This window comes from Channa argus, chromosome 20 (assembly GCF_033026475.1).
Source record: "Channa argus isolate prfri chromosome 20, Channa argus male v1.0, whole genome shotgun sequence".
NCBI classification, from domain to species: domain Eukaryota; kingdom Metazoa; phylum Chordata; class Actinopteri; order Anabantiformes; family Channidae; genus Channa; species Channa argus.
The window spans coordinates 11,395,155-11,418,809 of record NC_090216.1 but is presented as its reverse complement, the minus strand read 5'-3'; the positions used below and the strand labels follow the sequence as shown (position 1 = coordinate 11,418,809).

Here is a 23,655-nt window from a genome sequence, read left to right as displayed (position 1 = left end):
TATTAATCCTAACTTAGATCTTTTTTATCCTAGTATTTTTTTTACTTAGTTATCAACAATATGCACTTCTTACTAGCTTTCATTAACTTAGAGGTAATTGCACTTAACTATGCAAGGCAGAAAACTTTTAGAAAGAACTTTTAAAGTATTAATGAGGTCAACCCATCCAGCTGCAATTGACCATTGTCCATTTTCTGCTCAAAATCAAAATCCTGTGATGACATTTGATAAGGACAGATGGAAGATTACATTTTCAAAAGTGCTTTGCTGCAAGTAAAATATATTTCTCATTTACAGTATGCAGTATAATGTAAAGAACATTTTCCACTATGGTGGGACTGATTTGAGCACTAGATTATTACAGCTAATTGCAAAACGTTTTAAGATGGAACGGCAGGGAGAGTGGGGGTCTGGCATAATATTTTGGTATAGTGTAGTATTGTTACAATAGTAATGCACATTTTGGATGATGTGACCAATGTGGAAAGTTCTGTGTGATAGAGGTTTGGAATACTAAAGTTACAAAAGTAACCCTTATTTTATCTTTTTAAGGCAATGAATTTGCATGGTTTTAGCAAGTAATTCAGGCTGCGGTTAAAGTGACTGCACCTCAGATATTCAAAGTTGTCCAATATGACATGTTAGTTGGCCCAACTTTAAAAGGTCTGTTGTTTGAAAAACAGCACAGCAAACAACAAAATGTCCACTTACAAGCATAGAGATATTTTAAACTGGAGAAGGCAGCGGGAAGTTTAATACCGCTCATACAAATGTATTCAACAAGAATAGTCTTAGAGGGGGTTAATAGAGGGGCTACAGATTAAAATCTGTACATTCATCCATAAATTACTATTTTTTAGTATTTGTACATTACTTGATTATCTATATTTTATGCTACCTTATACGTTTCTACTTTATTGTTGGACATAGTTATTTTTCACATTATTATTTTACTCACACACAATATTTTACTTATAATATGTGATGCAATGTCAAAGGCCTATACTACTAACCCAGTGGTATTCACTAATTAAAATGAGTTCCAACTCAAACTGCATTGAAACATTACAACTTATAGTAGTTAAATATGTAAGGTATATTTTAAATGCAGATAATTAAATAATGATTGTATTACATTATGGCATTATACTTTTGCTCAAGGATCTATATACTTCCAGTCTCAATAATTTGCTGCATACATAACTTTGTTACTGAACTGGAACTGAAGAGGTAAAGCCAAGATTGATTAAGATGAATTGCCCTCTTAATATTAATTATTTTCATTGTGCTAAATTATTTTTATTTATTTTCTTTTATTAATTTGTTGTATACGTTAAATCTAAAATGCAACCTATATCCTAAGAATTTTTTTAGGTATCTGACCTTTTTTGGTGTAAAATACAGTAGCATAATAATCATTGAGTTATTTCCTACTTAAATGTAGTAGATGCAGAAACATGAGATGGAAATATTTAACAAAGCAATACTGCATTTGAAATTGTACTTTAGGACAGTACTTGAGTAAATGTATTTAGTCAGTATGAGCTAAAACCATATCATTTGTAAGTTTTTAAATAAAGTTGATAAAAAATACCCCATGAAAATCCTCTACATAAGCAAAGAGCAGACCTCACTGAAACCTCCTAAAGATAATTTTATGACCTAACACACCCTGGGGTGCTGATTCAGATAAAATGACTCAGACAATTTAATTTTTTTAAAAGGTGTAGAACATTTGAACGTATCATCTGCAAAGAGCCTTAAAAATCTCTAAAATCTCAATTTGAAATGTTGTGTGTGGGTGGATAATTCCCCAAAGCCCATCTTCATCTGTGCCTAGGTGGTTGATTTCCACGCAGCAAAAAAGGATTTGTCTCCAACCAGAGCAGAAATAGATCCAGGATGCAAATTACGGGGGGCTCGGGCGGGGGGTTGACTTTACCGAGCCACCCCCCAAAACATAATAAAAGATTCCTTTGGGTGTTCAAAATATTTACATCTTGTCTAGAATTCATAATCACAATGTCATAGATTCTCACCCCCATGTGTCTAAAGAAGTGTCTAATACAAAATCCTACACCCCTACAGTGGACCGTACCATTCTAACTCTGTAACACGAGCAACGACGGCTTGTAGTGACTGACAGAATTCATGCACGGAGCGGATGGAGGGACAGCACAGCAATGTGACTGCTGCCAGTAATCTAACAGGATTTATATCTATAATATTTATCAAGGCTCATAAACTATTTTCATGTATTATTTGCGCTAATCATTGTGTACAGTCAAGTTCGGCTGTGTCTCTCATGTCATTATATTAATCCATAGCGATTTTTCCCCACACAGTCATAAAGCAATTATGAAACACATTAGGCTATTGACGAAGAGTAACTAGCCTAAACGTCTGAATGTAGCTCCTAATTATTATTCCTTTTTATTCTGGAATTACTCTCTTCTCCCTCCTGTATTCATTATTTATAGGGCTGCAGACCCCTTAACATATTCTAATCATAGTTAAAAGCAACCAATAATGACTGTTGGAGATGGGATGTCACACTCTTTGTACAGATTTGTGGATGTCTGACCTCAGATAGTGTACAGGAAAACACATGTAATTTAAGTCATTTTTAATTTTCTGTTAGCGGTTTTGAAGAAGCAAAGACAAAAACTTCTTAGTGGGAAAATAATACAAATTCTTGCATGCAAAGCATGCATGCAAAACTAAATGTTAACTCTTTTGAAAAACACAGTATCATTCACACCCTGAACTGAAAAGATACTTATCCTACTAAATGTGCAGATTGTTTTTTGAGATCAAAATAATACAATAAATAAATAATTGAGTTTATGTCTTTACCACAAAGGACACCATCCCAAGGAAAATGGATAGCATCTACTGAAGACAAATACACATTGCAATAAATGGCAAGACAACAAGGGAATTCAAGAAGGAAAACCTGCAAATATATTGTTAAGCATTTTTTATTTTACACTAAATTAAATTCTTCTTGAAGTCTTTACTCAGCCAGTGCAATGCCTAAACTGGCTAAATCTAATAAAACATTTTGATATACTGACTATTATTACAAAAAAGCATTCCACAACTGTGTGGAACAAATATATAGGTTTTACATTTCGGTTTCTTTCTTTTTTTTTTTTTTTTGCCTACATGACAACTTTATACTATTAAAATACATTGTGGAATTATGACATTTATGAAGAAAAAATGCTCAATTTGACAGGAGTACATATTATTGGTATTTTACAATCATCACCCAGTTCAGTTTTTCTGATGTTGCAGTCCAGTGCAATAAGCAAGAAGGGAAAAGGTGATGGAGGACTTTGGTGACTTGTAGCTGTAATTAAAATAAATAAAAAATGATAGGCTCTTTAGAAATATACAATTTGGAATAGAACTGTGTCGAGTTTGAAAGACTTTGTGTTACTGCTTGAAATAAACACTGACTTAAAAGCTCAAACACTCTTTCACAAAGTGATGTATATAATTTAAAGACAGCAAATTTATTTTTAGATTGCAGTTTCTTTTTTCAACATCCAATACTCCTTTTTTTCATTATCCTCCATTTTAAACAATGTTTAAATGGAACATCTTAAAGAACACCCTATGTATTACTATTGCATGGTAAGGACCACACTGTTAAAAATTATATTAAAAATGTTTCTTGTTTGGGGTTATTTGTTTGATTTACATTTTATTAAGAAGGTTTTTCTTAAGTATTATGATCCCCAGACAGGGTTTTTTACCTATAGCCTGGAATCAGGCTATAGGTATCTAGTCTATCATATTTTTACAATCTTTGGCACTTTTCTCTGATAATAATATCTTTCAGCTCAAACCTCCAGAGCTGCTTTGATCTGCAATATGTATGTTATGAGAACACGAGTGAGTAATCTTTGCAGCAGCTCCACTAGTGTTAATCACTGCTGCACGTGGAGACACACCAAACATCTGTCCATTCTTGTGTGTACGTAACATGAACCAACAGCCTGGAATGTGTTGGTCCTCTGCAATAGAGCATAAAGTACATGTTGACATATCTTTAAAATCTCATGTCTATTTATTGTTTTTGAGACATTTGTGTTACTATATGGTCCCACTGTAAGGTGTAAATGTCATTACCTTAGTTCTATGATGCAAAAAAATACAAACTGACCTGTTTCTAGTTAGAACCCAGGCACATTTAATGAATGTTATTTCCACAAATTCACAAAGAAATACATTAGCTGCGGTTCGTTTTCTAAACATTTTGTCGTGTGTTTTGGTATACACACAGTTTTCAGCATCTAACATTACTCAACAAAATTCCAGTCAGAACTTACCGTTAGCTATGTCCTCTTTGATAACCTGGCATGGTGCTAACACAGCTTCAGTGAAGTCTGGCATTTTGACAGACTAGAGCTGGAGTTCATAGAGGTGTGCTGCTGCAAATGCTGCAGTCAAGTATGGTTACAGATTGGCTACAGAGATGGAGGGAAAGATATTTAACAGAGGGAGGAGGCATAGCAGCAGCTGTGATATGATAAGTCATAGGACAAGTGGGGCATCTAAGAATCTATTTGGATGACTAACTTTTCTGTTTACTGAGTTATGTGTCTTTGCTCTTAGTTGTATTTTTGTTTTTTATATTCAGTTAAACTTCTTTTCAGCCACAATTCCGAAAAAAATTGGGGAAGATGTAAAAACATAAATAAAAACAAAATTCAATGATTTGCAAATCTCATCAAGTCATATTTTATTCACAATAGAACATAAACAACATATCAGATGTTGAAACTGAGACATTTTACGATTTCATGGAAAATATTAGCTCATTTTTAATTTGATGGCAGCAACACGTCTCAAAAAACTTGGAAGAGGGGAAACGAATGGCAGGGAAAGGTATTTGCCACCAATCAGAAACAAATGGAGGAGCATTTAACAATGATTTAGGCTAATTGGCAACAGGTCAGTAACATGACTGGGTATAAAGGGAGCCTTTCACGGAGGCGGAGTCTATCGAAAATGGGCAGAGGTTCACCAATCTGCGCCAGATAATTGTGGAATAATTTCAGAAAAATGTTCCTCAATGTAAAATTGTGAAGACTTTGAAGTTCCCACCATCTGAAGTCTATAATATAAAATCAGAAGGAATCAGGAGGAATTTCTGTGCTCAAGGGACAAGGCTGAAGGTCAAAATTGGATGCATGAGATCTTTGCCCCTCAGGCAGCACTGCATTAAAAACAGGCATGATTCTCTGCTAGACATTACTTTATGGGCTCAGGAACACTTTGATAAACCACAGTTCACAGACGAGGATATGTGCTCTAGAAATGTCGCTGTGTTCTCTGAGTCAAAGCTCATTTAAAATGGTCTGAGGAAAAATTGAAAAGTGTTCTGTGGTCAGATGAATCAAAATTTGAATTTGTTTTTGGAAACCCAGTATCCTGCAGACTAAGGAACAGAGGAACCATCCAGCTTGTTATCAGCGGACAATTAAAAGGCCTGCATCTCTGATGGTATAGTGGTGCATTAGTGCTTAAGGCATGGGCAGCTTACACATCTGGAAAGGCCCCATCAATGCTGGAAAGTACATAGAGATTTCAGAGCAATATATGCTGCCATCCAGACAATGTCTCTTTCAGAGAAGGCCTTGCATATTTCCGCAAGACAATGCTAAACCACATTCTGCATCAATCACAACAGCATGACTTTGCAGGAGAAGAGCCCCGGTGCTTAACTGGCCTCCCTGTCGCCCAGACCTTTCACCAATAGAAAACATTTCGTGCATCATAAAACAAAAAAATCCAGCAACAAAGGCTGTTTAGCAGCTAGAATCCTCCATCAGACAAGAATGGGACAACATTCATCTCCTAAAACTCCAGCATCTCCACACTTCCCAGACAATAATAGACAGTTGTTAAAAGAAGAGGGGATGATACACAATGGTAAACATCACCCTGTTCTCAGTTTCAACATCTGATATGTATCAGATCTTTACATATGTATCTGATATCTTTTTATTTTGAATAAACTGTGTGTTGATGAGCTTTGCATTGCATTCTGTTTTTATTTACTTTTTACCCATCTTAGAAACTTTTCTGGAATTGGGGTTGTACATCAGCCTATATAATTGAAGTGTTCTTTAAATTTCTTTGCTTTTGTGCTTTGTTAATGTGTCCTTCTAATGCATGTGAAGATAGCTAACCTTTTGAGTCAAACACTGTGCATTACAAAAGCCTCGTAATGCACGTAAAAAAGTCACAACAGGGGAGGAAGCAAAGGCTTTTTCCTGAAAAGAGACAGGGGAGTCTGACTTTGTTTTACATTGTTTTGTTGGCTTAAGAGGTTAAGCCGAGAGTTGTTGCATTTGTTTAATCAATAAAAGACTGACTTGAACATCTCATTAGAAAGGATGCAACTATTCTGGAAATAATCCCAAACTTTGAGGGTTTTAAGATAAAATAAAAGCAGATGTTAGTAGCATTATGGAAATTTATCCCTAAATGAACACACATTTGTTCTGTATTTTCTACTCATCCATAACTGTGTATGGAGCCTGCATACATGATCAAAAGCAAAGTTACAATTAATTAGAGAAAATCAAAACAATGACAAAATGCAGAAAATCTTAGAAAATGACATTCACTTCCAATAACATAGATAGATAACAGATATTTGTTATTTTAGTTGTCAAAAAATTATGTACAAAATAAAAAAATAAAATAAGTGTATAGTCCTATAATAATTCAATATTTTATAAACCTCTAGGCTCAGGGTAAATGTGTACTTTTAGTAATATTAGCACAAATAACTAAATGATGATATCCCACTGTATTACTTCATTCTTACACAGTTACGGCTATTTCATATTAAGTAACAGCCTGATTAATAGATGCTTAAATCACAAGTATATCGTAAACTTTTATCAGAATAACAGATGAGGTACAGGTCAGATGCGTCCACTGGTTCATATATTGCTGCCTAGAAATGGGAAATACTTTGCCACCCATATTTTGCATATATACCACAGTACTTTCAAAGATTTAAATGGTGTTAGTGAATTATTTACAATAGTTTAGATACAGAGTGTAACTAAACCAATAGAGGGCAACAACCCTCCCCTCTCTCTTCCCCTCTCTCTCTCTCTCTCTCTCACACACACATACACAAAAGGATGAATTTCTGGACAAGCAGACTTTTAGAGTGTGTGCATTATTATTACCTGCAAACAAAAGGGATCAACACTAATGAGTTACCCATTTTAACAGTTACCTACTGTAATACCTTGTATTGGCTGGCGTGTGCATCGGAAGACAGTGACAGGCTAACATGATGGTTATGGTAATTACAGTGTCTGTAATGAATCCCAGTGTCAATCACTCCACAAGAAGAAAAAAAAAAATTAGCAGGAGCAGTCTCAGCATCAGTGATCCCGCCTCTTTTATAATAACCATAAATCCAGTGTGCCATCTGCTGGCATATAAATTAAGTGCACATGGGGTCTGGAAGCCAGGTTTTAAACGATCAAATGTGCACAAATGCCTTAAAGTAGGTCTTTGTGTCTTAATGGATAGAAAGGACAAAGGGGCAAATAGATCAAAATGTCATGGCAGTGATCATAGATAAACTGCACCCTCTTTGATTAATAAAGCATCTCAATGGAGACTGGAAATGTCACTGACTCTCAGACGGCAAAAAATTTGGATGTGAATTTGCAAAGTGAGATGGGGAAAGCCTATATAAATCTGGTTTTTACTGGAAACATTTTGCTTGCGAACGCGTCTCAGCCAATCGCCGCGTCCATCAGGAACAGCTGATTTATTTTCTCCGTATACAATGTAGTGAAAATTAATAATTATCCTGACAATACTAAGACAATGTGGAAAAAGCACGCAGGGCTTGCTGGCAGAATGAGGGCCAGTGAATGGAGGTCACCGCAGACAGTGAGCGAGTCTCAGCGGTGAGACAGAGTTGGGGAGAGGGAGGACGGACAGCGGCCAGTCGCCTTCAAAAATGGCGTCTCTGGAGGAAAATGAGTAAAAAATATTAAAACGCGGCCTGCTTTCTTTACACTTCCTCGTTCGCTTTTTGTGTTTATCTCGTACTCGAGGTTGTTTTGTTCCGTGCGTGGATAAAGTCGTCTTCGCTTTGACTTGAATGGCTGAAGGAAGCAGAAATTTGGGGTGCGAGCATTTGGGGAAATAAAAGCTGCCCTGTTTTATTTTGATGCGTCGTTAGTGACAGCTAGCATCTGCTGCTAGCTCCCAGCTCTGCTCCGGAGGGGAGGGGGGGCGATCTGCATGCAAAGAAAATAACCTTTAGAAATTGGGAATTCCTTTTTCTCGTCTATGGGGAGTGATTTGTACCAACGTGGCCTGTCGTTTAGAGTCCTTTTCTGGTGCTAGCAGCGTAGCAAAAACTAGCCTGAAGAAAGGGGAGGAGAGACTGTGAAAAAAGGACGCATTCAAATCAAATGTTTATCAGCAATTCGTCCATCACCGGCCAAATCCGCTGCATCTTCATCATGACCATGACTGATTTTGGACTAAATCTGCATTCGTGGAAATGATAAATGTGAAAGGCGTCAGAAAAGGAGAAAGACTGGCTTTTTTTGGAGGTGGTTGGATTATAACCCCGTAGACCCCCCTCTTTTTTCATCCAGCTTTCTCCTCCTCCCCTCCATTTCTCTTTCAATATGCTGTTTTCCACTCCTGAGGACTTGCTTATGAAACCGGGGGAAATAGCCTGAGACAGAAAACGAGAAAAACTGGATTTTTATACCCCCGTAATCTGCGCTGCGACGTTCTCGTTGCTTTCGTCCTCATCGCACACATTGTACAACACATAAATGGATAGAAATTACCCGGGAACAGGATTTGGTGATTTGGGCGCAGGAGCAGGATGGAGTTACGAGAGATCGGCAAAAGCAAGGTATGCATTGGATTCAGACAATGTGCATGTAGGACTGGTACTTTGCAGGGCACGGTGTGTGACCCATGTAAACAAATTGTCGCCATTGGCTTCATTTATAGTGCCGTGCCTTGCCATTATGTGTAGTGCATTGTCATCCAAACAATTGCATAGTAATAATATTATAAACAGGAATGGAGCAGTGTCGTGGGGGTGGGCGGGGTGAAGAAAGGAAAGGTTGGGGATATGAACTGAATGTGATTGACAGAGGTGTTTTAGGTAGACCTGGCGGGGTGGAGGTGGGGGGATGTCTGGAGCATCCATAGGAATTATTGTTCCATGTGTGCAGGCCTGGGCACAGACCTGATAGATAAATACATTGGATTGATAGGAACTGCGAAGAGTGCAGACGCAGCAATCCCCTCACAGCAGCCCCCCTGACAGTCATCAACAAGAAGAACTGATACATATTAATCAGGAAGATAGACCTCATTAAGCAATTGTTAAATTGTAAAGGAAAGTGGAAATCAAACATCTTAAGTGGGAGTGATGCCATACTCTCAAAGATGAGATTTAAAATGCATTTTGCACAGTCGTGATCTAGATAATTGGTGGTGGGTTTTGGGTGATTTAGGTTAATTTGCATAATGAAATGGTGCCTTATTCTCACCACACCAAACAAGCAATATGCTGGTTCTCTTTTAAAAAGGGGGAGAGAAAAGGACCTTAGAGGCGAGGGTGAACCTATATGATGATGAAAATTGCCTGGACTGTGCATGATAGCTCAGTCTTTTAGCTTTACGTTAGCCTTCACGCTAGCGTTGTGTTGCATGGAAGTCTGTTAAGGCCTGGGCACGCTAACATTCATACTTAGTATTTTGCAGCCTACAAGTGATATTGGAGTCAGAGTGGGCTACTAGGTCATATTCGAGGGCCACTTGGCCTTTATGGAACTTAATATACGTTTAAACAAACGTTGATGGTTGCTGGTGTTTGTATGCAACTTAGCAGGCATTTGCGTCGACTTGCACCGTACAGCTGTTAGCTATATCAATACAAGCAGTGATTGCAAACAAGTGAACCGTTTGTCTTGGCCATAAATTCAGGAAACTAAAGAACTTTGCTGAAATCTGGACATTACTCACCCATAGTTTTATTTACACGTCAAGGACCGGCCTTACAGTTCAGGCCTAGCCACTGCATTTCTATCATAGCTGCTGTGCATTGCTGCTAGGCGGTGCTACCAGTAGCACAAATGCTAGCATGTTATCTGGGCAGCCATCCACGCATTTCATCTGTTTTTTATAAAGCAAAGTAGCAAATCTTAAGCGTTGAGTAATGAGCTTATTTAGTTTGAAAACTCTCAAATTATGTATTGATTAGGTCTTGTGGCTAAGTTATAATTAGAAACTAATTATGCCCTTTCTTTTTTGCATGACACTTGGTGACACTTCTGGTTTGACAGATTTACTGCAAAATGAGTACACTTTGGAATAATGCCCATTAACTGTCATTTAGATATTGAGCTGGGAGGTTTTTATAATTCTTTTAATTTGAATCCAAATAATCAAGGATTTTAGTTTACACACGTAGGTCACTCTTAGGAAGTTAACCTTGTAACCTTTGGATTTTACATTTTAGAATGATTTACCTGCATGTAAGATGTGTTTTAAAAGTGACCCAGTCCTAGACAACCTTTTCCCAAGGGTCATATTTAGGTAATACTAAGGTCTATGTCTGTTTCCTCTAAAATGATTATTAACACTTAACAAAACCTCACTCCCCTTTCTCCCCAGTCTTGTATATGGGAGTTCCAGATCATCCCACCCAGAGTCTGAGCTCCTTCACCGACAAGCCTACGCCACCCCACACCCTCTGCAGGGCTATGCCACCAATCACCACCCAGGGAGCTCTGGCCAAGGCGGGGCTTGGGGAGCAGCTGGACGGAGTTTGGGTGAGATAAATGTCATACCTTCCATGTCACCACCATAAGGGGCCCCAGCAATGAATTATTAGCTCTCTCCATGCAGGCCCTGGTGGATTATTGTCATTGAAAAATGTGCATGTCAAATCTCAATTGAGTTGAAGCTCTAAATTTGAAGGACTGGTCTTGGATAAAAATTCTGCAATTGTAGCACTCATAATTCAGATTTGCAGATGCCTGTAAGTAGATTTCAGCAACAGAAGTTGGGCATTATGTATGCACTTGTAGTTACACTAGAAAATACCGATAACCTGATTACATTTTTTTTTGTGTGTGTGACAGCAGACAGGATTTTACGATTACATCTTGACTAAAATAAACTTATTTATACTGATTTCATGTATTAATATTTAGCTTACATATGTTTCAACAAAAGTTAATATTTGCACTCCTGAACAATTTTTATTGTCCTATCTTCTTACCCCAAAGGTCTGTCAGGGCTGTTTGACACGGGCCTGCACCATGCCAGCCCCTCTGCCCCTGATGCCTCTGTCATGAATCTAATCTCAGCCCTGGAGTCTCGGGGTCCCCAGCCTCCACCCTCTGCTTCCTCCCTTCTCTCCCAGTTCCGCACGCCATCCTGGCAGACAGGTGGGGTTGGATAAATCTTTCCTTGTGTGTTGACATTCAAGCAGGCCCCACAGTCAATGTGACATTTAAATAACCTCCCAGTTTGATTGTATTTTTATTCTCACTGCCGCAATGTGAGCATTTTCATATACAATTAAAGTATTTTTATTTTTTATAGTCTTACCTTTTATTTATTAAACAATAGCTTGGTTGATGCTGAGTAATTTTACAATTTGTCTTCCTTTTCCTAACAGCAATGCACACGCCTGCTCCTCCTGAACTGTTCATCTCTGGAGCCCTACCTGGCTCTGGCTCCTTCCCCTCCTCCTCAGCTCTTTCAGCCTATCAGCATCCAGCATCCTTTTCCGGTCGTTCTTTCCCTGCCGCCTCCCTTTCCCTCCAGGACACACCCACATTTAGTCCCACATCTAATGGCCTGCTCTCCCCTCATGACCCCCTACTACACATCAAGGCCCCTTCCCAGTCCAGCCTGGGTTTTGATAGACTCCTGTCCTCGCAGGGTGCTGCTGCAGCTGCCTATCGGGGCAGCCAGGATCCCACGGGAGCTACATCAGCCCAAGCCTCCTCTGCCAGGCACTTGCAGTCTCACCAGTTCAACCTGCTGTCATCACAGCTCCAGGACCAGTCCTCCCAGCTGTATAATGCATCAGTCTTTTCTTCAGCCCAGCCCCAGCCTCAATCCCAGTCCCAGTCCAATTCAGCTCAGGAACGGGCTGTGCCACGGCAGGACAGCGTTATCAAGCACTACCAGAGGCCCACGCCAGCTCAATCGCAGCTCTCGTCCTCTGCTGCCCACTCCCTTCAGCACTACCTCAGCTGTGGAGGGGCAGGGTACCAGCAGATTGCCACTCACCACAGGCATGCTGGACTTTCTTGCAGTCCACTAGGTGACCAGAGTCCCTCCTCTGACCACAAGCCCACTTCTCGTACTGAGCAGTATCGGCCAATCATACAGCCACCTTACTCCTCATCCTCTTCTTCATCATCATCTTCTTCCGCTGGGAAAGGTACCAAAAGCAGCTCTAGCAGTGGCTATTCTTCTGCCAGTTCAGCATCATCCTCAAGAACTCCTCACACACCCCCTTCTGCTTCCTCTACCTCCTCTTCCTCTTCTTCTTCTTCTTCAGCCACGTCTGGGGCTCATCCTTCTAATTCGATACCCACCTCCAGCTCCAGCGCAGCCCCTTCCAGGCAGCAGCCACCCCCTCAACCAGCTCCGCCTCCACCAGCCCCACAGCAGCAGCAGCCACCTGCCACTTCCACCTCAGCCCCCCAGTCTCTCCCCAAATCCTGCCTCTCAGGCTATGGCTCTCCGGTGCCACCAGTGAAGACCCCCACCTCTGCTCTTACTGGACAGACCCCACCCCAACAGCAGACACAGTCGTATTCCCCTAATCAGCCACCTCCTTCGCACCTGGCTCCATCATACGGAGGTTTCAGTTCACCACAAGCTCAAGACCTTAGTTCAGGTACTGCTGGGAAAGGCTATGGAAGCTTAGGGGGGCGAAGCCAGTCTTACTCCACTGACATATATGGAACTGACTCCGCTTATGGATCCCTCCCATCTTCTCTGGGTGGAGCTGGAAGCCCATCACTAGGCTATGGAGCCCCAGGTCACTCTCCTGCCCTTTTAAGATCAAGTGGTTCATCAGGTAGTGGAACATCTGGGGGAGGAAGCAGCAGTGGCACAGGAAGTGGGAACTCTGGCTCAGGAGGAGGAACAGGAAATGGTATGACCAATGAGAGAGGTGGAGGAGGTAGTGGTGCAGGGTCTTATCATATTCCAGATTCTAGCCCCTCTCCATCAGGCAACTCGGGCATCATCCGTCCAGGGTTGCACTCCCCAGTGCCCACCTGCCCCACACAATCTCCAGGAGGTGCAGGCTCTAATAAGTACATTTCCTCTGTTCTGTCTCCTACCTTCCTAGCCTCCCCACAGGGCTACCCTGACACCCGAGGTCCCAGCTCCCAACCTCAGTCTTATCATTCCACCTCCTCCAAATCGAAGGCTGACACTTCCATGATGGGAGTGGGCTCTCAGAGATCCCAAGAAGAAGTAGATGATGATGAGGAGTTCTTGATTCAGCACCTGCTGCAAGCTCAAGCAAGTCCTACTCCCCAGACTGCTCATCACCATCCTCAACAGCAACAACAGCAGGCATCCCAACAAACACAGCCTCAGCCCCAGTCAGTGCCTCCAACTACTGATTCTGGCAAAGGGTTAAGTTATGACATGAGTAAGACCTCTGAGGAGAGATACCACCCCCAAAGTGTCATACGCACGCACAGTGCCACATCTACTGCTGGAGTAGGAAATGCAGGGTCTGGAGGGTCAATCTCAGGGCTGGATAACCAGCTGGAGATGTCACTAAAGAAGCAACAGCAACAACATCAACAACACCACCATCCACAACAGCAACAACAACAACAACAGCAACAGCAAAGAAATGAGAGGTCTGTGGGAAGCAGCAGGAACAGTGGAGGGAGAGCCAGTGCTGAACAAGTGCACCCCCACCTCCATCACCATGACAACCTAGGCTCAGTAGTCCATTATGGGCGGGGTGACCCATACACTCAACACTCCCTTGCTCCACAACACTCCTCACATACTCAGCGTGTGTCCTCACATTCACAGATACCATCTCACAGCCAAATGGATCTCCAAAAGAAGCCACAGGACCGGGCTGAAATCCCTTATCCTCGGAAAACACCTGAAGTCCAGCAACAGCATTCTCAGTCTCAATCTGCTGGCTCCCTCATGGACTCTCCCACAGATCAGTCCCGTCAGCCACCCCATCTTCTCCAGTCAGTGCTGTCCCACACTACCCGCAACAAACTAGAGCCTCATCAACAGCATCACAAGATGGACTCCCATCGACAACACCAACAGCATCACAAAATGGACTCCCACCAGCCACATCAGCAACACCCAAAAATGGACTCTCACTCTCAGCATCAACAGCACCAGAAAATGGACTCACATCAGCATCAGCAGCACCATAAAATGGATGCTCATGGCCAACAGCAGCAGCACTCTATTAGCCAACAGCAAGCTGTAATGGAAAGTGCTGGTGGGAGAATTGGCTCAAGTAAACATCAGGCACAGTCTCAGTCCCAAACCACTCAGCTCCAGCTTCAACTGCAGTCCCAGGCTTTGGAAGTGGCAGCAGCTCACTACAACCATGGCCCCCCTCCACATCAGCATGAGCAGAGCCAGGTTAAACAAAGCTCAGTGGTCTCTTCTTTAGACATGCTGGAGCGCTCCCTTTCTCAGACCTCCGGTGCAGATGTAGCTGTTGCAGAAGACAGACGTGGTGGGGCAGGTAGTGGGGGGCGAAGTGGAGGCAGTGCTGAACGCCATAGGCAGCAGGAGCAGCAACAAAGACAGCATCCCTCTCATCATCAATCACAGCAAAGCCACCACTCACAGCAACACTCAGCCTCTGAACTCCACTCCTTCCTGTCTGAGCCTGACATTGGCTTATCCACCCCATCTCACATGCACCACCTCTCACAGCACCACCCTCAGCAGCAGCAGCAACAGCAGCCCCATCCAAGCTCTCAACACCAACAAACTCACTCCCACCACCCTCACACCCAACTGCACCCTCAGCAGCAGCCTCCGCACCCTCACCACATAGCCCCACCTTCTGCTTCAGCCCACTCCCAGCCTCAGCCTGACCCACAGCAGCCCCTTTCATCCCAGCTTACTCCTCAGCAAAGTCAGCTGGACCAACAGCACTCTGAGCAGCACCAGTTTGACACAGTCAGTCCTGTGGAAAAAGCAGACCAGAATCAGCAAAGTAACCGCTTTGTACCCCTAACTTCCATTTGCTTTCCTGACTCCCTCCTTCAGGATGAGGACCGCTCTTTTTTTCCAGGAATGGAAGATATGTTTTGTGCAGAGGATTACAAGTCAAGCTGTGCTGGTGGTGCAGGACCAGGGCAGGAGGATATGAATGAAAGTCACTCTGGGCAAGAGGCAATGGATTCCATGAAAGTTGGACAGAGTGCAGGTGGAGGAGGGGGAAGTGCTGGAGCTAGCTATGACATAATGAGTCACCATGGTGGGGATCAAGGTTATGAACCATACTGTCACGGTCTGGAAGAAACCAGCAACAATACCATGACTCTAGATCTAGACTCTCTTAAAACCCATGAGCTCCCTTCCACTGTCAATACTGAACAGCTTGGACTGATACAGTCCCAGGCCCCAGTTATGGGTATGGGCACAAACACTGCTGGTCCCAACAACGCTGGACCTAAAATGGCCTCTGGGCCTGGAGGAACTAGTGCAGCAGCTGGTTCTGGAGGCCTTCAGTCTCCCATTTTTTGTTCATCACGTCCCAAGAAGCTTCTCAAGTCCAGCTCTTTCCACCTGTTAAAGGAGCGCCGGGATCCCAACACACTGCCTAAGAAAAGTTATGCTCAAGAATATGAGTTTGAAGATGATGAAGATAAAGCTGACCAGCCAGCTGACATCCGGTTGAACAGTCGAAGGCTCCCAGATCTATTGCCAGACTTGGTGTCCAGCTGCAGAAAAAGCGGAGGAAGTGGGTCCCTTAGCCCTTTAATGGGTGACCTTGATTTTTACCACTCCTCTGGCTACTCCTCTATGGGTTCACACTCTCTTCTGCCTCAGGATGGCCCCAAGAAGAGGGGTCGAAAACCTACCAGACCCAAGAGAGAGGGTCCTCCTAGGCCAAGGGGCAGGCCTCGCATTCGCCCAATGCCTGAGCCATACACTCCAAGAGGGATGATGGGGGAGATGGGTGGAACAACGGTAGGAGGAGGCTTCAATGTGGAGGGAAGAGGCAGAGGTAGGGGTCGTGGAAGCCGAGGTAGAGGAGGAAGGAGGGAAGATATGTACTTGGAAATTAGCGGGAAGGAACAAGATCAGATGCACCATCATCACCTCCATCAGCAGCAGTCACAGCAGCTCCATCACCAGCCCCAACAGCAGCAACATGAGCCAATTCCACCCCTAAAGGTAAGTGGCATCTGTCCAGGAAACCACTTACCTTAGGAAATGCTTGAAGAAGTTTTAAAAAAATTTTAATTCATTTGACATTGTGTGTATGCTCAGGAGCTTTTTAAAAATAAAAATAATTTTCATATCTTGATATCATATCTTACCATGACCATTATGGATTACTATTTTTACTAACATATATACATGTACAATTTTAATTTAAATGTAACTTTTTTTTCTTACATTTTAGATCAAGTTACCAATTAGTAACCTGTCCTCCTCTGATGCCTTGCTGAGGACAGACTCTTTGTCTGGCACGGACCCTGCTTTGTCGGATGGGTCAGTGGGCTCAGCTCCCTCACTTGGTTTAAGTCCTGGACCCCCCTGCAGCACTGAAAGCACCAGAAGTCAGGACAAAAACAAGCACAAAAGTCAGATGATGAGTGAAGGAGTAGATGATGAAGGCCTGGAGGAAAGGGTAATCATATGCCTTCTATGTTAAGCAAAGGATGGTTGAAATTAAATAGTTTTAATTCACGTTAGTAGCTTGAAAGTTTTACAGTTGTCCATTTGACATGAGTGAGACTCTCTCCTTCGTGTTTCTTTAGGGGGATGAGAAGGACTGTGAGTCGAAGGCTGGCTTTGTCGCTTCATTTTTGGACTTTCTCAAGACGGGAAAGAGACCTCCAGGCCTGGACATGTCACCAGGAATGGAACCTGACAATGGTGAAACCTCACCGTGTAAACCTGGGGGTCTGCGCCCACTTTCTCCTGCACCACCACCTCCACCACCACCACCTCCATTCGGAGACGGTGAAGGGAATGGGGGTCTGGCCCTGGGCAACTGCCCAAGCCCCAAGCGCTTGGAAGATGAGCTAAAGAGGAACCTGGAGACCTTGCCTTCCTTCTCCTCTGATGAGGAGGACTCAGTCGGAAAAAATCAAGATCTTCAAAAGAGCATCTCCTCAGCCATTTCTGCTCTGTATGACACGCCTCAGCTAACTTCTAACATTCAGCCCCCGCTACCTCCTCCACCACCTCAGCCTACCCAGGCCCCTCTTACTCCCACTTTGCAACCCCCCACACTTAGCCCACAGCCTACCATGCTTACTACCCACACCCAGCCCCACTCCAACGAACCTGATGTCCCACAGCCAGAAGAAGGAGACATGGATGAGAACAAAGAGGAAGAGAATGAGGATGAAAGAAGCACAGGAGGGGATGAAGAGAGTGATATTACAGAGGACAGGGAACCACAGCTGGAAACACTGGTTGCCCCTAAGCTTGATGGTAAGTAATTGATTTTTCTGCAGCACTGCCTAAGAATATTTTCCCTCAGTCTGCTCTATTGGTGTATTTCTAGTCTAAATAACAGTCCAGTTGTGTATTTGTTAAAAATTATTTTGGTACATTGAGCTATTAAATTAATCTTAGTCTTGTCCTCTCTTTGCTTCCAGCACCCCTGGCTGAGATTCCCCCAGCACCAGTTACTCCTGAACCTCCCTCTGTCCCTCCATCTTCTGCCTCATCCTCTTCTCCTTCTCACTCACCCCTCCCTCCCCTATCACTTCCCTCACCTCTTCCTCAACCAGAAGATCAACAGGAGAACTCTCAGCTTCCAAGCCCTGTTGCTCCCACATCCCCTTCTTCACCACCTCCCCCACCTGTTACTCTTCCTCAGCCTGCCACTCCTCCTCCAAATTCCCCCCCTCCCCCATCTTCAACTCAGAAAGAGTCTCCCATGCCTTCTCCGGAGTCCCCGGCTTCTCCCGAAGAGCCCCCAGCTCCTAAGATTACTTCTCTGCACCTGGCCCAGAAGCAAGAAGATGCTGCCATTGTTGGGGAGAGCGAGGAGGATGAGAGTGAGAGTGGAGGGGAAGGTATCTTCCGAGAAAGGGATGAGTTTGTAGTGCGGGTGGAAGACATTCGAACCCTGAAGGTATTTATGTGTGCACATGTGGTAATTAGTATTGTGTGTGTGTGTGTGTGTGTGTGTGTGTGTGTGTGTGTGTGTGTGTGTTATAAAATCAAGGTACTCTGTCAGGGCTAAATAAAGAATGGTTGCTTGTTTCTGCTAGAGTGGCAACAAGCTGAATTATTATTACTTTTTTTCAATTCGCTTATTATTATTTATTATTATTATTAAAATACGAATTTGCAATTAATCAGTATTTAATTATTAATAATAAAATGCGGATGTGTGGGTATTGCTACTGGTTAAAATAGTGTTATCTAAGTCTCTTGTTATGATTTTAATCCTTCAGTAGCTGCAAAGTTACAGACTGCTTTTATACCAACCTGTGTTTCGTCACAGCTCGCCCTGCAAACGGGCCGTGAGCCACCACCCATCTGGAGGGTGCAGAAAGCCTTACTACAGAAGTTCAGTCCTGAGATCAAAGATGGGCAGAGACAGTTCTGCGCCACGAGCAACGTGAGTTTACCCCATGCCCTCAGTAATCTGACCTCACCTGTCCTTGATACATCACAGCATATAAAAAGATACTGTAGTGTAGTGCCGTATATGTGCCAACATACAGTATGGATGTCGATAAACACATTTCTACACACCCAATTGTCACATTATCGCCAGTCAAAGTGAGGCTGTGAATATTGTTGTCTTTTATATTTGCATATGTTTTTAATACATTTCTGTTCCAGTATCTTGGCTACTTTGGAGATGCAAAGAGACGATACCAGCGGATCTATGTGAAGTTCCTGGAGAATGTTAACAAGAAAGACTATGTCAGAGTCTGCTCTCGGAGACCTTGGCGTAGAGCCACACCTGCTCTTAGGTACCAGTATTTGTCCTATCTATCCATTATCTGTAACTGCTTATCCTGTTTAAGGTCCGGAGGGCTGTAGCCTATCCGAACTGTCATAGGGTAAGAGGCAGGATACACCCTGGACAGGTCACAATTCCATTTTATGTCCAACACAGAGAGATATACACAGACAGCCAACCATTCACATTCACAACTACGGGCAATTTAGCGTCACCAGTTGAACTGACCTGCATGTCTTTGGAGAGTAGGAGGAAACTGTAGTACCTGGAGGAAACCGATGCAAACCCTACACAAAAATGTCAGGGTCCGCTGGGGATGCGAATCTGCAACCTTCTAGCTGTGAGGTGTCAGCTCTAACGACTCTACTACTGTGCTGCCTGTGTTTGTTTAATCACAAATGCTATTTTTACGTGGTTGTTTGAATCTTAATGAGAGAAATAAAAATGCTGTTGATATACAATAGTAGGTTCAATTGCTTGAACAATTTCTTCATGTACCACAGACGCCAGTCTCTTCCCAGAATGGCCTCCCCACCTGCCACCCAGATGCCACCACGAGCAGTGGAGAAAGATGAGAGAATGGCCACAGCAGTCCAGTGTGAACAGAAGGAGAAAACAAGAACAGCAACCAACACCTCAACAAAAGAACACCGAGAGAAGAAAGAAGTTCCAGCTGCTGTTCCTAAAGCCAAGGAGAAAGAGAGGGAAAAGGAAAAGAGAGTGCAGCTACAGCAGGAAAAAGTTGAGAAACGTGCTGCACCAGCAGAACGTGGTAGAGCAAAGGAAGAGAAGAAATCAGTGGAGAGGAAGGAGAAGGAAAAGGCTGAGCGCCCACCCAAGTCCAAGCAGGCCAAAGTAAAGGCAGAACCACCACCCAAGAAGAGAAAGAAATGGTTAAAAGAAATACCTTCATCCTCAGACTCTGACTCGTCGGAGGAGGCAGCTAGTGAGAATGAAAGTGAGAGGCCATTTTGATTCTTTGCACTCGCAGTTATGTCATATATTATGGCAGGAGGTTGCTTATAAGTTAAACTATTTTTTCCTGCTTCAGTGCCAGTTAAAGGAGGAGTAAACAACCGTGCCATGAGGGAGATGTTTAGGAGCTATGTGGAGATGCTGGTCAGCACAGCACTGGACCCCGACATGATCCAGGCTCTGGAGGACACAGACGGTGAGAACAACTCGTACCACACTGCCTAGAATAGTTCATTTAAGACTCTTTACTGAGATCTAGGGGATATAACTAGGTTTAGTAGCTCAGATGTAGCTTGTATTGTGTGAGAACACATCTGAAACCCAACCAGACCTGTTAAGTTTATCTGCATTAAGTGGCTTCAAGTATCAGTGTGTACTTTGGCCATATTGAATAAACATCACCAACAGTGATAAATTGCAGCTACCAGGTTTCAGGTTAAGCACGGGGCTTATGTAGCATACATATTATACAGAATCTGTTAATGGTTTTGGAAATCCAAACAAACAAGGTGTGACAGATTGAAGGAAAGCCCCAGGATTTCTGATAAATCAGCAGCCAGATAGAGCTGCTTAGAATGTGCCCTTGGCATTAAAATGATTGGCAGCTGCATGAATGAGGACTTGAATCTTTCTTTACCTTTATTGGCCACCAGATGAGCTGTACCTCCCCCCAATGAGGAAGATTGACAGCATCCTCAGCGAACAGAAGAGGAGGTTGTTGAGGAGAGTCAGCATGAGCTCTCAGCACCAGGTAATCTGCTTCTTTGCATTTCCCTGGAATAACATCTTGCTATGTGTGCTGCTATGTGGTGCAGGAAAAATAACTTGACTTAGCTGTTAGGTGTGCTCCATTTCAAAATAATACTGGCCTCCCTCGTAAAGTGTTCAGGTGCTGAAACAATCAATAGATAAAGTGTCAGTAAACAGAAAACTAATAGACAATTAATGTTTAGGTAATTTATCAAGCAAAATTGCCAAACATTTGCTGTTTCCAGCTCCACAGACTTGAGGATTAGCTAATCATTTTGTTGACTAAATAATTCCAAAAAATAATCAAAAAAAATAACAACAGATGTCCTGGAATTGAAAATATTCATGTTCTTTTTAAAAACCTGACTTTTCACATATAATGTCCATGTTCTGTCCCTGTGACTGTTTCTGACTCTTTCTCTCTGCCTTCATTGACAGGAGGTCTTGCACGCGTATCCCCAGATCATTGTAGACCCCCTGGACTCGGGAGTTGTGAGGGTCCGTCTAAGCGGGGATGCTTACAACCGCAAGACCCTTAACAAAGTCAAGAAGACCCTGCCTAAACCACAGGTAGGTGTGTGAGTGTTTAATGGGGGAGAAGTCACTGAAAATCAAATGTGCAGAATGGCCTCATTAAACAGGTCTCTTTTAGCATCACAACCTTTTTACATTTGCTGAGTACTCAAATATTCATACATTAATGGGGAACCTGTGTGGACTGTCACAGGTCAGTTAGTCTAGGACGGAGTGATTCCTTTGGTTTCTGGGAAAAATGAATAGTACAAGAAGTTGTAAATGGAGCATGACACATTGACACTGAAATAAAATTAACCATTGCCGCAAAAAGCTTCGGTGGACTGTGGGTAAATGATGCATTGAAAAGTTCCCTTCTAACACCTGCTGCAAGTTTCTAAACGTCAACTCTCACTCTCTTACAAAGAACTATACACTTAATACTAATGTGAGCTTCATGATTCTTTGTCTATTCATGGTAAAATTGGATTATTAAAAAAATATTTATTTATTTCTTTTAGGACCTTAAACTGTCAACTGAGTCCTATCGGCTCTACAGCCTTTACCACTCCCTGCATCACTATAAATACCACACGTTCTTACAGTGCAAGAAAGAGGTAAGCAAGCATGTTTCTGATTGAAGAATCAGCTTAAGTCATGTTAGACACATTAATTGTTAAATTAAATAACCTTAAAGGTTTTCTTCAAATGTACTGTACAGTACTACTTAGGATTCTAGTTTGTTTCTTAGCATCACATTTTCCTGCGTTTCCATCACTCTTTCCCAGACCAACACCATTGAGCAGGCAGCTGAGGATCCAGGCCAAGAGGAAGTGGTGCAGCAGTGCATGGCCAACCAGAGTTGGCTGGACACCCTCTTCAGCTCCTTCATCGAGCTGCTCACACTCAGCACCAAAGCCTGAGGAAACTGCAGAAACAGAATTAATTAAAGCAAGAGAGAAAAAAAACAAAAAAAACAAAAAAAATTAAAAAATAACAAAAAAAAATTATAATTAAACAACTGAAAGAGATCCTACTGTACAGCCCCTCCTCAACCCTCCTCGAATCTCTAAGATCAGAGGATGTATTTTTAAGGCTCTTGACGAACACTAGGAGGTCCGTTCATGTGACCTTGGACAATGGCCTCTGTCCTTTTACCTGTTGTTGATCCATGACTAAAGAAATGTCGGGGGTTGTGACAAGGGGAACCTTGTAGATCAGGGATCACTGGTCAAGAGGGAATGGACTTTTGGTAAAAAGGGAGAGACAAGGTGGGAGGACCATAAGAAGGAGCCCTAACACCAAGTCAACAGAGGAGCAACTGACATCTTGTTAACTGTGTGTCATAAAGACAATAGAGAAACTATTACTGCTTAGTTTTTACATAAATTATTTTTTGAAAAGACTAACATCCGCTGTTGGCTTTTGAAAAGAGTGGAAGAGGGTGAGAATGCTTTTTAAACTGCGTGTAGCGTGTGCCGTGAGCAGCGTGAACATGAACTCGTCCACCGATAGAAACATGAAATGTGTAAATGAATGCTCTCTAACTCTCTCTCTATCATCCTGTGCTATGTGAAGGGCAGCACCTGTTAGCTGTGTGATAATATATAAAACACATTTTTATTATTTATATGAGGAGGTTTTTAACTTAAACTCTCACAAGCTCTGGGTTTGCTGCCCTAACAATTTAAATACCTTTTTATTTTCCACAGGTCCAGTATACAATCGTAACCCACATATCCAACTCGTCTTCCCCTCTATACAAAACAACAGATGGAACAAGGGACAGAAATACTGTATCAAATTGAGTGGGTGTAAAATACAAAAAAGGAAAAAAAAGCAAATGGGAAAATCTATTTGAAACTTAACATTGTTGTGCTTCAGTTCAATCATCAGTCATGCAGGTGTAAAGAAAAAGAAGTATCCATTTCCTATGTGGAAATGAGTATAAATAAGTAATATTTAAAGAGGAAATAGTCATTTCATTTTTATCATTTTGATGTTTGTGCATACTATGACTTATTTTGAAAACAATCTAATTTTCCATTTAAAAAAAGGAAAAAAAGTTTTGTAAATATTGTACAGTTCTTGAAATTCTTTGTCCTTCTGTACATTAACTCTCCTGTATTTGAGAAACAAATAAAATCTGCAAAGAACAAATTGTGTTTTGTTTCCCT

General features: G+C 42.3%; 1 protein-coding gene across 1 annotated transcript; it reads left to right on the top strand.

The window, feature by feature from the left end:
• Nucleotides 1-7,779: 7,779 nt before the first annotated feature.
• Nucleotides 7,780-23,639, top strand: prr12a (proline rich 12a). The gene is made up of 15 exons (XM_067488891.1): nt 7,780-8,932; nt 10,708-10,865; nt 11,325-11,486; nt 11,720-16,476; nt 16,709-16,936; nt 17,067-17,748; nt 17,916-18,397; nt 18,773-18,889; nt 19,117-19,250; nt 19,744-20,198; nt 20,292-20,411; nt 20,869-20,966; nt 21,404-21,535; nt 22,000-22,095; nt 22,267-23,639. Exons 1-15 carry the CDS (start codon nt 8,850-8,852, stop codon nt 22,399-22,401), a joined length of 7,839 nt encoding a protein of 2,612 aa, XP_067344992.1. The 5' UTR covers nt 7,780-8,849; the 3' UTR covers nt 22,402-23,639.
• Nucleotides 23,640-23,655: the final 16 nt, after the last annotated feature.